We start from the raw sequence: 13,271 nt of genomic DNA on the forward strand, positions 1-13,271 counted from the left end.
TGGAGAGACAGTGATTAGAGGAGAATAATAAAATATTGAGCTATTGTGATCATCTTCTAGGGCTCTTCTAAACATATAGTAATGATTGCCAATGAGGGAAACCATAGAGTCTATGTTTCTTTGGGTCTGGCTCACTTCAATTAGTATGTTTTTTTCCATGTCTTTCCATTTCCTTACGAATGGGAAAATGTCATTCTTTCTGATAGAAGCATAGAATTCCATCCAATGCAACAGCAATACTTACAAGACAATATGTTGTAAACCAACTGTACAACTCCGGGAGGGAGGATTGAGGAGGAGGGAAAGTGGGAGACAAATGATGGAGGAAGTAACAAGTTTAATAAGAAATGTACTCACTACCTCACATATATAACTGTAACCTCTCTGTATATCACCTTGACAATAATGACAAAAAAGAAGAGAGGTATAAGGAAATGGGGTATACAGGATGTAAGAAAAATAAGTGAGGATCATGCTGATTTTTATACTCTTGACAGCCTATCAGCCTGCCACATCTTCCAATGAGTGAGAAAAAGATGCAAAATAAAAATCATCTCTTGGGGCTGGGAATGTGGATTAGCAGTAGAGTGGTTGTCTGGCATGCATGAAGCCCTGGGTTCAATTCCTTAGCACCACATAAACAGTAGAAGCTGGAATTGGTGCTGTGGCTCAAGAGGTAGAGTGCTAGCCTTGAGCAAAAAGAAGCCAGGGGCAGTGCTCAGGCCCTGAGTCCAAGCCCCAGGACTGCAAAAAAAAAATCATCTCATCTTGTCAAACATAAAATCCTTTCTTGATATGTATGGAGGACTGATGCTAGGCTACCTTTAGACACCAAAATCCATTGATGCACAGCACAGGTACCTTTTATAAAACACATTGCATAGAATCCATCCAGCTTCTCCCATGAACTTATAGTCATCTCTAGGTGATTTATCACATTTAATTCAATGCAAGTGTTTAGTAAGAACTTGTTATGCTGAATTGTATAGGAAATAAGGAGAAAATTTCTATAAAGTCTTAATAAAGATACCTGGAATATTTTCAGTCTGTGGTTTGTGGATCCATAGATGCAGACCTCCTGCATAAGAATATTAATTATACACTTTTCCCATGCAAATATAGAGCTCTGTGATTAATGTAATAAATGGCCAGGAAGATTGGAGCCAAAAGGGTTCTCAGTATAAGACTTGTGCCAATCCACTTACTTGGAGTCTTCCTATCATTACATTTCATTTCTTTTCTTAACATTGTTCGTGTGTGTGTGTGTGTTGGTGCTAGAGCTTGAACTAAGGGCCTTGTATTTTTACACTTGAGCCACACCTCCACTGGTAGCGATTGGCTGGTTTATTGGGTATCACTGTCTCTGGGGTTTTTCTGCCTGTGCTGGCTTCCAACTTTGATCCACAGATCTCAGCATCCCGAATAGCTAGGGTCACAGGCGTGAGCCACCTGCCCCCGGCCGAAGCTGACATTGCTCTGGGGGCCTTTCTTCCTTCTGCTCCGTTACTTAGGGGCAGGAAGCCTGGGGCACGAGGTGGGTGGGCTACCGAGAGAAGTTGCATCAGGACATCCAGTGAAATGTTCTCTTGTCATGGTTGCACACGTCGGTCTCGGTACGGTTTCAGCACTGAGCACATGGCTTTCCTTCCGATCGCAAAGGAAGCAAAGGTTAAGTAAGGTTCGGTAGGTGCAGAACCTGGACTGTTAAAGAGACCGGTTAAGTCTGAGCCAGGGAAGGCGTGAAATGACCCGCCAATCTAAAGGCTCGCTCCTCCTCCACCTGTTACTCCGCCCCCAGGCCACTCGGACACGCCCCCCGGGTTCCGCACACCCAATCAGCGCCTAGAGACCGTAGGGAGCCCCCTCCTCCCCCGGCCACGCCTCCTGCTCCAAAGGTCCGCGAAAGCCCCTCTTCCGGATCGCGGGAGGCTGGCGCCCTTCTGCGCCTGCGCAGTCCGAGACCCCGCCCCCTGGCCCCTCCTGCCAGGGTCTCCCGCCGGCAACATGGCGGCTCCCTGTGTGTCCCATTGCGGGGCGCTTTCCTGTCGGCTCGTTCTCGGGGTTAGGGCCGGCCTCGCGCGGAGGCCTGGGTACTGGAACACCGCAGCGGCGGAGTTGCAGACGGGTCGCGGATCCCAGGTAAGGCCTGGAGAACGTGGCCCCGGTGGCGCCGGGAGGTGCAATCTGCGTCTCGTGGGCCCGCGGCGGGGAGGGTGGGGCGTCAGGTGCTCAGTGTGTGGAAGCGGGGGGCCCTGGCTGTGGGAAGGGGCTCAGGTGCTTAGTGCTTGGTGGGGACTGGCTGTGGGAAGGTGCTCAGGTGCTTAGTGCTTGGTGGGCCCTGGCTGTGGGAAGGGGCTCAGGTGCTTAGTGCTTGGTGGGGACTGGCTGTGGGAAGGTGCTCAGGTGCTTAGTGTTGGGTGGGCCCTGGCTGTGGGAAGGGGCCCAGGTACTTAGTGTTTTCCACACTAGGAGTTGGAAACCCCACTCTTGCACTGACCCGGGAGCCTGGAAGAAGACCACACCGACCACAGTGACTAAGAAAGCGCCTTGCATCTGTGCAGTCTCTTATTTTCTTCATTTTCCTGACACTCGGCTGAGTTGGAGACCAGAGCTGGTCTCCTTCACTTAATCCCGGCGTCACAAGCAGGGTGGCTGGTGATGCCTGACTGCTGAGGTACAGTCTCAGGAGGAGGAGCCAGATCTTGCAGGGGAGACAGTTTAGTTTGGGTTGTAATTGTGCTTTAGGCATCCGTGGGATGTCCAGCTGGAGATTCCCGGTAAGGGTGTGTGTGGCCTAGAACTGGCTCGCAGATCTTCTCTTGCTACCCTGTAGGTGGTAACCGAAGCTGTGGACATGAAGTGCTCACAGGGCACAAATGTCCCAAGTGAGGAGAAGACAGAGGATCAGGGCTCTGAAAGACCAGCAATTTAAGGGAAAAGAGACCCCAAGACACTAAGCATGAGCTGTCCAAAGAAGTAGGGAGAAAAAGAGCCCAATGGGAAGTCATTCTGATGGGGGAATGTTTTTAGGAGATAAGTACCCGGTACCATGTATTGCAGAAAAGTTAAATGCTATGCCCTGTTGAATAAAATACCACCACATTTTCTGTGTTGGTTGTTTTTTTTAGGCTTTAACCTAAGTCAACCCATCTATCCATTTATTCATTGAACAGTTTTTCTTTTTTCTTTTAATGTGTTGGAAATTTTGTTTCCTCAGACAACACCCTATCCACATGATTATGTGAAAGGGACTAGCATACAGAGTATTTTTATTGCTGAGACTTGATGTGTGTATGGGGTGGGTGGATTTCCCTCTCTCCAATACCTCTTAATCTCATTCTATCCTTCTATTTGTGTCTGTGTTCTTATTATAATCAGGTACAGACATAAATGCACATGCATTTTTTTACCAAATGGAACTATATTCAGTTGCATTATTTTTGCTTTTCTTACACGGAAGAAACTCTCCTAACTTTCCTGTCATATTTCTAAAGCATTTTTTAATTGCCTAGTATATCTTCCCATCAGCAATATTCAGTAACCATCCTGTTGTAGTTCTTAGGTATTAATGCTTTCATGTCTGTATAAGAGACTTTCAACTATGAGGTTATTGCTTTGAAAGATGCGTACATCTTAAATTCTAATAGATAATTCCATATAGCTGTCCAAAAAGGCTGAACCACGTCATTCTATTATTGATGAATGAGATTGTCTGTGTCTACCTACACTAGGATTTTTTTATTGCACTAAGAAGACTGAATTTCCTTATTTTTATTTCCCTGTCGATCCTTGAAAGAGAGCCTCTTCTCCTTCAATATGGTACTTCTTTGAAGTCAGGCACAGAAAGGTAGACAATTTTCCATCTAACAACCTGACAGTATCCATCCTTAACACTTTCAAGAGATGGTCCCAATAAGGCTGAATCTCCACGTTCTCGTTCTCTCTCTCTCTCTCTCTCTCTCTCTCTCTCTGTATATATGTGTGTATGTGTACGTGTTTGTACATGTGTACATAGTGGGGCTTCAATTCAAGGCCTAGGTGTTGTCCCTTAAGCCTTTTCTCTCAAGGCTGATGCTCTACCACTTGAGCCGCAACTCCACTTTTAGCTTTTTGTTAGTTAATTGGAGATAAGAGTCCACAGACTTTCCTGGCTGGCCTGGCTTTGAACCACAGTCTTTATATGTCAACCTTCTGAGTAGCTAAGGATTACAGGCATGAGCCACCAGAGCTAGCTTTCCAAGTTCTTGAATACCAGTACATCATACATTTTACCACATGAGGTACAGCCTTGTTTGTTTTCTGCCAGTCCTGGGGCTTGAACCCAATGACTGGGCCCTTTCCATGTCCCTAAGCTTCTCAAGGCTAGCACTCTACCACTTGGCTTTTTTGCTTATGTGGTGGTACTCAGGAATCGAACCCAGGGCTTCATGCATGCTAGGCAAGCACTCTACTGCTAAGCCACATTCCCAGCCCCCAGCTTTGATAAAACTGAAAAACTTAACTGACTGCTATAGATTTTTAATGAGTCCATGTGTAGCTCAGATGTCACAGAAAAACTTAGATGACTGCTGTAGATTCCTAATGAGTCCACATAACAGTACTTATAAAGCTCTTTGGTACAAAGCTTATCTTAAATATTAAGGTTTCTTTTGTCAAATTCTTTTTTATGTAGTAAGGGTGATATACAGATGAATTATTGTTTCATAAGTCAGGTAATAAGTACATTTCTTTTTGGATAATGTCACACCTTCCTTTACTTTCTGTCAATTTTTCCCATGTCTCTGCCCACAAGTTGAATAGTTCATTTTCAACATACTGTCTACTAAGTACTACTGCTGCATTTCTTTTTTTTTTTTTTATTAATTGGACATAAATTTTTTTACAAGGTGTTGTGCAAAGATACTGCTGCATTTCTGTGTTCTCCCTTACAGCCATCCCTCAAAGATAAACAAATAAACAAGACAAAATGAAAATAAAAATTCTTGTTTCCATTTCTTAGGATTCATTTTGATAAATACTGCTTTATATGATCAGAGGCACAAAAGCTTTGTGCTTTTGTGTTTCTCCCCTAAGAGTGTCCTCCTTGGGTCTCACTCTGTGTGAATGCCTAGCGTCCTGTATAATTTATTATGTCCTGGTGTATTTTAGATCTAGCTTCTGCCTGAGAGAAAACATACTCTGTTGTCTCGCTGAGCTTGGCTTACCTCACTTAACATGATTTGTTCTAGGTCCGTCTAGTTCCCGGAAAATGACATACTCTTATTCTTTCTAATGGCTGTGTAAAATTCCATTGTGTATAGGTGCCACGTTTTCTCGATCCACTCAACAAGGCTAGGGCATCTGGGCTGTTTCCATAACTGGGCTATTGTGAATAGTGTAGCAATGGACATGGATGTGCAAGTGTTTTTGCAGTATCCTGGCTTGTGATGTTCTGATTAGGTATGGAAGAGTGGTATGGATGGGTAGTAGGGAAGATCTGTGTTGATTTTGTTTTGGGGGCCTTTCCTTCCTGGTCTGGCTTTGCACTTCCATCCTCAGATCTCAGCCCCCTGAGTAGCTAGGATTATAGGTGTGAGCAATGGCTTCTTTTTTTATTTATTCTGCTCAGAATCAAATCTATAGGTCTACCATACACTTAGGGGAGGAGAATATTGCACAAGAGCTTCAGTATCAGGCAGCAGAACCACTGGGAGCTGTCTTGAAAGCTGCTTACAACAGTAAAGACCCCCTACATTCTTCTTTTGTTACCATCCAACTGTTAAATGCTAGGACTTTTCTATGCAGTTGCTGTGTAATTCTCTTACCAAGTGGCTCTACTATGATGCCTAGTGCAATATCTACAGGTATGTATACATACGTGTATGTATATCATATGTATGAATGCCTTTTTGCCAACTGGGATTAGTAACCTAAAGAAAACTGTTTTCTATATTTTGTGCTCACTTATTTCATTATGGCAACATTCTCATTTTAGCACCACTCAATACTGCTTTTATTTCTCTGAAAATAGAGTATATAGCCTTGCCAGTATTTTTCTCTGAGCAGTAGTTGCTCAGAGATGGTAAAAAAAACTTGTAAAGTTGTTTAAGTTTTAGAATTTTTTTAATGAGAAACTGCATGTGTGTAAAAGATTAGAATAATAGAAATGAGCCCCATGTATCTTTCAGTGAACTTCAACAATTACGTTTCCCACTCTTGTTTCATCTCTTTCTACTTACCCCCAACTAAGTCTGAGATATTCTGTTATTTTATCTGTATTTGTGCATGAATTCTAACAGATAACAGACTTTAAAAAACATAGCTTTCATGACATTATCATATCTGACCATGAACACTATTCTTTTTTTAAAATTTCTATTACTACCTGCCTATTTCCTTAGAAATCTTAACAAAAACTTTTGATAGTTAGCTTGCTTTCATCGTGATTCCAACAGGGTCAATATATTTTATTTGATTAATGAGTATGTTAAGTCTCTTTATAACAGTTTCTGGAATGAATATAAATGGTGGACATTTTGTTACCAATTTTAATTTAACCTGGCATCCAAGTACCCTTTGTGGAAATACCTCAGTTTCCTGAGAAATTGATTGATTCTTTTTCGTTCAGTGCAATCCAGAACAGCTATAATCTGGGACTCTGATTACTGACCCAAGATAGCCCCAGTAAATAGTCTTTCCTTTGAGATCTTGCACACAGAGACAAGACTTGAAATCCCACTGTAACCTCCTGGCCATATTCTGACTACATTGGACTTTATACAGGTCTGTGGAATTTCTGCTTGATCCTTCCTGCTTTCAGGTGTCTTTTTTTTTTTTTGGCTCCTAATAGCATTCTCAGAAGTGCCTTTTTTGCTTTGGTAAACTAAAGTACTTTTTACTTATTTTTCTTTTTTTATTTCTTATTTTTCTGCCTGCCTCTATAGACCTCTAATTGATACAAACATAAATCTATTCAGAAAGGTTACTATAATCATTCTGTTGGAGTCCTTTTGTTGTTTCTATTCACATTTTCTCTAACGTGACTCTTTACCTTTTTAGAAATTCCTCAAAGTACTCTTTTCCCCCAGATTTTCTATTCAAAGTAATAGCACATACTTCTTTGTTCATTTTTTATCCAATTAAACTAAAAGGGAACTCCTTAATACTGCTAGAATACCAATGAAGTAATATTAACACTGGCATTTGGCCAAATTTGGGACATCACTGCTGTCAAGATGTGTCTGCTTCTTTGGCAGCCTGCTTGATTGAAATTATAGTTGTCTGACCCACTGATTATCTTTTAAAAGAAACAAATCTGTCAGGTTGTAACTATACTGTTCTATAAACACAAAGTCTGATGAAAATTCTTTCATCATAGCTTTTCAGTTAGAAATCTAACCTGTAAGCCGGGCACTGGTGGCTCATGCCTGTAACCCTAACTACTCAGAAGGCTGAGATCAGGCAAGAAAGTTAGTGAGACTCTTATCTCTAGTTAACCAAAAAAAGCTAGAAGTGAAGCTTTGGCCTGGAGCCCTAGCTTTAAGCAAAAAAGTATTCAGGCACAGTGCTCAAGCCCTGAGTTCAAGCCCAGAACTGACATTATAAATAAATAAATAAAGAAAGAAAGAAAGAAAGAAAGAAAGAAAGAAAGAAAGAAAGAAAGAAAGAAAGAAAGAAAGAACCTATAGAAAAAAAGTTTTAGAAATTATTCTTAACAGCAGCAAATAAATTCCTTTGGGATGTTTGGTTAAAGATTATAACAATGAATAATAAGCTCCTTTGAATGTAAAGACTTTTGTATGAACTCCACTAGAATAATTCAGAACATTCAGTAAATATATTCAATAACCTAGAACTGATGCTGTGGTAGCTTTGTATATTTAACAAGTATTATTTATTTCCAAGATATCATATTCTTAAGTGTTGTATAGAGAGCTTTTATGAAAAACAGCAAACTAGACCCCTTTAAATGACCAACAATAGACTATTTAATGAATATATTTAAATCTTACCTATACTAAAACTAGGAAAACTCCTATCTTGTGTCTCAACCACCATAGGATATAGATAGGTTCAAATTTTGAAACCAGGTGGATAAACAAATCTTCAAGTCAGTAACCAACCCTATTTTAAAAGGTGACACTTAATGCTTTGTTTTGGGTTTTATTTACGTGTTGTTTTTGCTTCTTTAAAAATTTGTAGAGGGAGTTGCTTGGAAAGATAGATATGTAGTAGTATCAAAGAAGAAAGAGAACTGTGGGGATGAAATAAATGAGGAAAATGCTAAGGGACATTTATTCAATAAAATGGAAGAACTACAGTAGTCCCCATTTATTTGTGGTTTTGCTTTTTTTCTTGTTGCAGTTAGCTGTGATCAACAGCAGTCCAAATGTATTTGTCTTGACTCAAGAAACAGACCGCATTCACATACCTGTGCCATAATGGATGGTTTTAATTCTCTTATTAATCATTGTGTCAATCTCTTAAATTGTGTCAATCTCAAAATTAGGTTTTGCCATAAGTATATATGATAGGAAGAAGTATTTAGGGATTTGGAACTACCTGTGCTTACAGTTGGCGTGGCTACAGTAAGTGGAAGTGGTGCTGCAGAAGGGAGGAAACTTGTAGAAGAAAGGTTTAAAACATAGACAGGTCAGAACATAGACCCTAAGGTGAACCAGGAGAAGCTGATGCCTATGGAGGGCAGAAATGACAGGTGAGCATAACAGGTCAGTGAGATTTCAGTGGATATTGTTTTCTTTTTAGAATTGATAGGGGAAATGCATTAAACATTTTATTCAGAGCTTTCTTAGTAAAATAAAAGCAGAGCATATGCTCAAATTGCCAGAGAGAAAGACATATTTTAAAAACACAGACTTTTAAAGTGTAGAATATAAGAAAGAAAATAAAGACATGCATTAAAAATGTAAAAGTAGTTTGATGTAATCCTATTAGTCAGTTTTTGCTCTTATTTCCTGAATAAGTTGAGTCCTGTTAAGAAATGCATTTTGTATCGCCAAGAATCTTCTCTATGTTTTCCTCTAGTTGTTTGAAAATTTCAGGCCTTAACATTTATATCTTGGATCCATTTACAAATATTTTTTGTATAGATTGAGAAACAAGGTTATATTTTAGTATTCTACATGTACATTTCTAGTTTTCCAATCCCATTTGCTGAAGAGGCTGTCTTTCTCCAACATGTTTTTGTGGTGTCTTTGTTGAAAATTGAATGGCTATACTATGTGACTTATTTCTGGATCTTCTGTTTCATTGGCCTTTGGTCTGTTTTTGTACCAGAACTGCCATACTCTTTTTGTTAGTATGGCTCTGTAAGTATAATTTGATGCCAGGAGTTGTGATACCTCTAGCATTGCTCTTTTTGCTTATGTTTGCTTTGCTTTGGCTGTTCAGTCTTTTCTGCTACTATACAGAGCATAAACAATGAACAGACTTGAGACAACCATTCTATTACTCCCATTCAACTGTTCTACCCATTCTTTGAGTGGGATAAAATGTTTGCTAGCTATTCATCAGAGAAAGAATTAATATTCAGTGTGTTTAAAGAGCTCAAAAAATTAAACACTAAAAGAATACTCAATCCAATTAATGGACAAATGCACAGTCAGACAAATGGTCATAAATACATAAAAAATGTTCACCATCCTTAGCCATAAAGGAAATGCAAATAAAAGCAGCACTGAGGACTGGGAATGTGGCTTGGTGGTAGAGTGCTTGCCTAGCATGCATGAAACCCTTGGTTCAATTCCTCAGTACCACATACACAGAAAAAAACCGGAAGTGGTACTGTGGCTCAAGTGGTAGAGTGCTAACCTTGAGCAAAAAGGTCAGGGACGGTGCCCAGGCCCTGAGTTCAAGCCCCAGGACTGGCCAAAAAAAAAAAAAAAAAAAAAGCAACACTGAGATCCTTATCCCAATGAGAATGACTATAATCAAGAAAATAAACAACAGTAAATGTTGGTGAGGATTCAGGTGGTAAAAGAACCCTTACATATTGTTGGTAGAAATGTAAATTAGTGCAACTGCTATGGAAATCAGAATGGAGGTTCCTCAGAAAGTAAAAATAGAACTACCATATGATCTAGTTATACTTCTCCTGGGTATATATCCAAAAGAATGTAAATCACTACAATTAATCTTCACACCCTTGTTTATAACCGTTTTTCTTATAGTAGCCAAATAATAGAACCAGCCTAGCTACCCATCAGTTGATAAATGGATGTAGAGGGTGTGTGTGTGTGTGTGTGTGTGTGTGTGTGTGTGTGTGAGTGAAAGAGACAGAGAGAGGGTACATGCACAATGGATTATTATTCAGCCATAAAGAGGAATGAAATTAAGTTGTATGCATAAAATAGATGGAATTGTAAATCGTGTTAAATGAAATATGTCCGACAGAGAAATCACATATTCTTTCATGTGAAAGATAGACCTAAAAGAAACCCCAAGATGACATGAGTGTAAAATAGACAGAATATTTTTTAGGGGAGGGGGACAGAGTAACCAATAGGAGGAAGAAGGTTGAAAGAAGACAGAAGAGGAGGGAATGTGATTGAGGTAACTCATGCACATGCATAGCAGTATAAATACAAGACCTGTTAAATTGTTTAAAAGCAGGAAGAGAAATAGGAAGAAATGGTAGAGAAGGTGAATTTGGTTTAGAGTACATTGTGTGTAAGTATGGCAATGGAACTTGGGGAGAATTACCTTTACTCTTATGACTGTTAAACTTTTGCCCTCAAATTCACGTGCTCACCTAATTTGGGGGGGTACAAAAGCAATTTTGTCTCCATTTCATATATGGGGAGCAAGATTCTCTATTGCCTAATGAAGATACGGAATCATAACAACAACATCAACAACAAAAGAAAAACCTTACAAAACTAAACTCATGAGATAACAAAACTACTAGGGCCAGGACTTTGTGCTAGTGGCAGTTGGCTGTATGTAGACTATGTCTGTTACAGCAGGCTAACTATAATAGCGTCTACATAGCTTAAGAGGTGGATCTCAAGATGTCTGGTGGATGTATTAAATTTCAGAGAGTACCAAACTCTCTATGTTCTGTATTGTTTTCCAGCACATACATATCTATAATGAATTTTAATTTATAAACTAGGCACGCTAAGAGATTAGCTTCAATAATTTGTAATATTTTATTTTACTGAATTCATCCTTCAGTTCACCTTTAATCCTTCTGACAAGAAGTAACTATTATACACATAAGTGAGTCATGGTCTTATTTATTAGTCACTGATTGTAACACTGTTTTTACAAAGTATTGCTTGGAAACAACTATATATAATAATTTTATATAAAAAGCAGAAACTCCTTTGTGTTCTTTTAAGGAAAAATAAACTATAGTTTAAATGGTCATTTCTTACCCATGAAAACATAGGAAGAAAAGTCACTATCTTACTTTGGAAGCACTTCAGAATATAATTTTTAGCCACTAATTGAGTATTCAAATATTTTTCCTATTTCTTCCTTATATTTTTGTTGTAACTATACTTTTTTTTTTTTTTTTGCCAGTCCTGGGGCTTGGACTCAGGACCTGAGCACTGTCCCTGGCTTCTTTTTGCTCAAGGCTAACACTCTACCACTTAAACCACAGCACCACTTCTGGCTTTTTCTATATATGTGGTGCTGAGGAATCGAACCCAGGGCTTCATGTATATGAAGCAAGCACTCTACCACTAGATATTCCTAGCCACAGTGACAAATTTTTGTAGTGTCCTAATTTAGAAGTCTCAGAGAAGAAGTGAAGGAATGGGCTGATAAGTGGTTTATGTGTAAGAGATTTTTATGTTTTTGAAAAAAAAGGAAATAAGTACATTACCAAGACCATAGTTATGAAGCAAAAATATTTGGAATTCTTGGCAAGAATCAAACTGCAGAGCCTCTGCAGGGCAAAGGACATAGCTCGCAAGATAAAGAGAAAGCCCACAGATTGGGAAAAGATCTTTACCGGTCATACAATGGACAGAGGCCTCATATCTGAAATATATGCAGAACTAAAAAAATTACCTTCCTCCAAAACAAAACCGCAAAGAACCAATAGCCCCATCAAAAAGTGGGCTAAAGACTTAAAAAGAGACTTCTCTGATGAGGAAATGAGAATGGCCAAGAGACATATGAAAAAGTGCTCTACATCACTGGCCATAAAAGAACTGCAAATCAAAACAACATTGAGATTCCATCTCACCCCAGTAAGAATGTCCTATATCAAGCAAACTAACAATGACAAATGTTGGAGGGGATATGGCCAAAAGGGAACCCTACTTCATTGTTGGTGGGAATATAAACTGGTTCAGCCACTCTGGAAAGCCATATGGAGATTCCTCAGAAGGCTAAACATAGAGCTCCCCTATGACCTAGCAGCCCCACTTTTGGGCATCTACCCAAAAGACCACAAACAAGAACACACTAAAGCCACCAGCACAACAATGTTCATTGCAGCACAGTTTGTCATAGCTAAAATATGGAACCAATCCAGATGCCCCTTAGTAGACGAATGGATCAGGAAAATGTGGTACATATACACAATGGAATTTTATGCCTCTATCAGAAAGAATGACATTGCCCCATTTGTAAGGAAATGGAAGGACTTGGAAAAAATTATACTAAGTGAAGTGAGCCAGACCCAAAGAAACATGGACTCTATGGTCTCCCTCATAGGGAATAATTAACACAGGTTTAGGCTAGTTATAGCAGAGGATCACAAGAGCCCAATAGCTATACCCTTATGAACACAAACGATGCTAAGTGAAATGAACTCCATGTTATGGAAACGACTGTTGTATCACTGTTGTAATTACTTTCAACATGCCATGTGAAACCATAGCTTCTATTATTGATGATCCTCTTGTATGCCCTTCCTGTGGTCGTACCTTCACTATCTCTGTATCTTATCTGAGTACATTGGAAACTGGGTATACAGGTATTAGAACTAGGAAACTGTAAGGGAATACCAAAATCTAGAGACACAGGGTAAAAAAGACAAACGATTACAAAAGGAATACTTGCAAAACTGTTTAGTGTAAATCTACTGAACAACTCATTGGGGGAAAGGGAAAGGGGGCATGAGGGAGGAGGTAACACAGTACAAGAAATATATCCAGTGCCTAAAGTATGAAACTGTAACCGCTCTGTATGTCAGTTTGACAATTAAAAAAAAAAAAAAAAGAATTGTTGGCAAGAGTAAAGATTTAAGAAAAGCTAGGATCAGCTAGATTTATTCTAGTTATATACAGCTACAGAATGCAGGGAGATGTCAT

The 13,271-nt window shown here is 39.5% G+C and overlaps 1 protein-coding gene across 1 annotated transcript in view; it reads left to right on the forward strand.

Annotated features, from left to right (window-relative positions):
- The first annotated feature begins 1,969 nt into the window (after positions 1-1,969).
- The window catches only part of Mrps9 (mitochondrial ribosomal protein S9), a 56,778-nt gene continuing 45,476 nt past the window's right edge, over positions 1,970-13,271 (forward strand). Inside the window, exon 1 of the mRNA XM_048352472.1 lies at positions 1,970-2,139. Coding sequence (XP_048208429.1) covers positions 2,005-2,139 — 135 coding nt within the window. The 5' untranslated portion in view covers positions 1,970-2,004. The remainder of the gene's footprint in view (positions 2,140-13,271) is intronic.

This window comes from Perognathus longimembris, chromosome 8, assembly GCF_023159225.1.
Source record: "Perognathus longimembris pacificus isolate PPM17 chromosome 8, ASM2315922v1, whole genome shotgun sequence".
Classification (NCBI taxonomy): domain Eukaryota; kingdom Metazoa; phylum Chordata; class Mammalia; order Rodentia; family Heteromyidae; genus Perognathus; species Perognathus longimembris.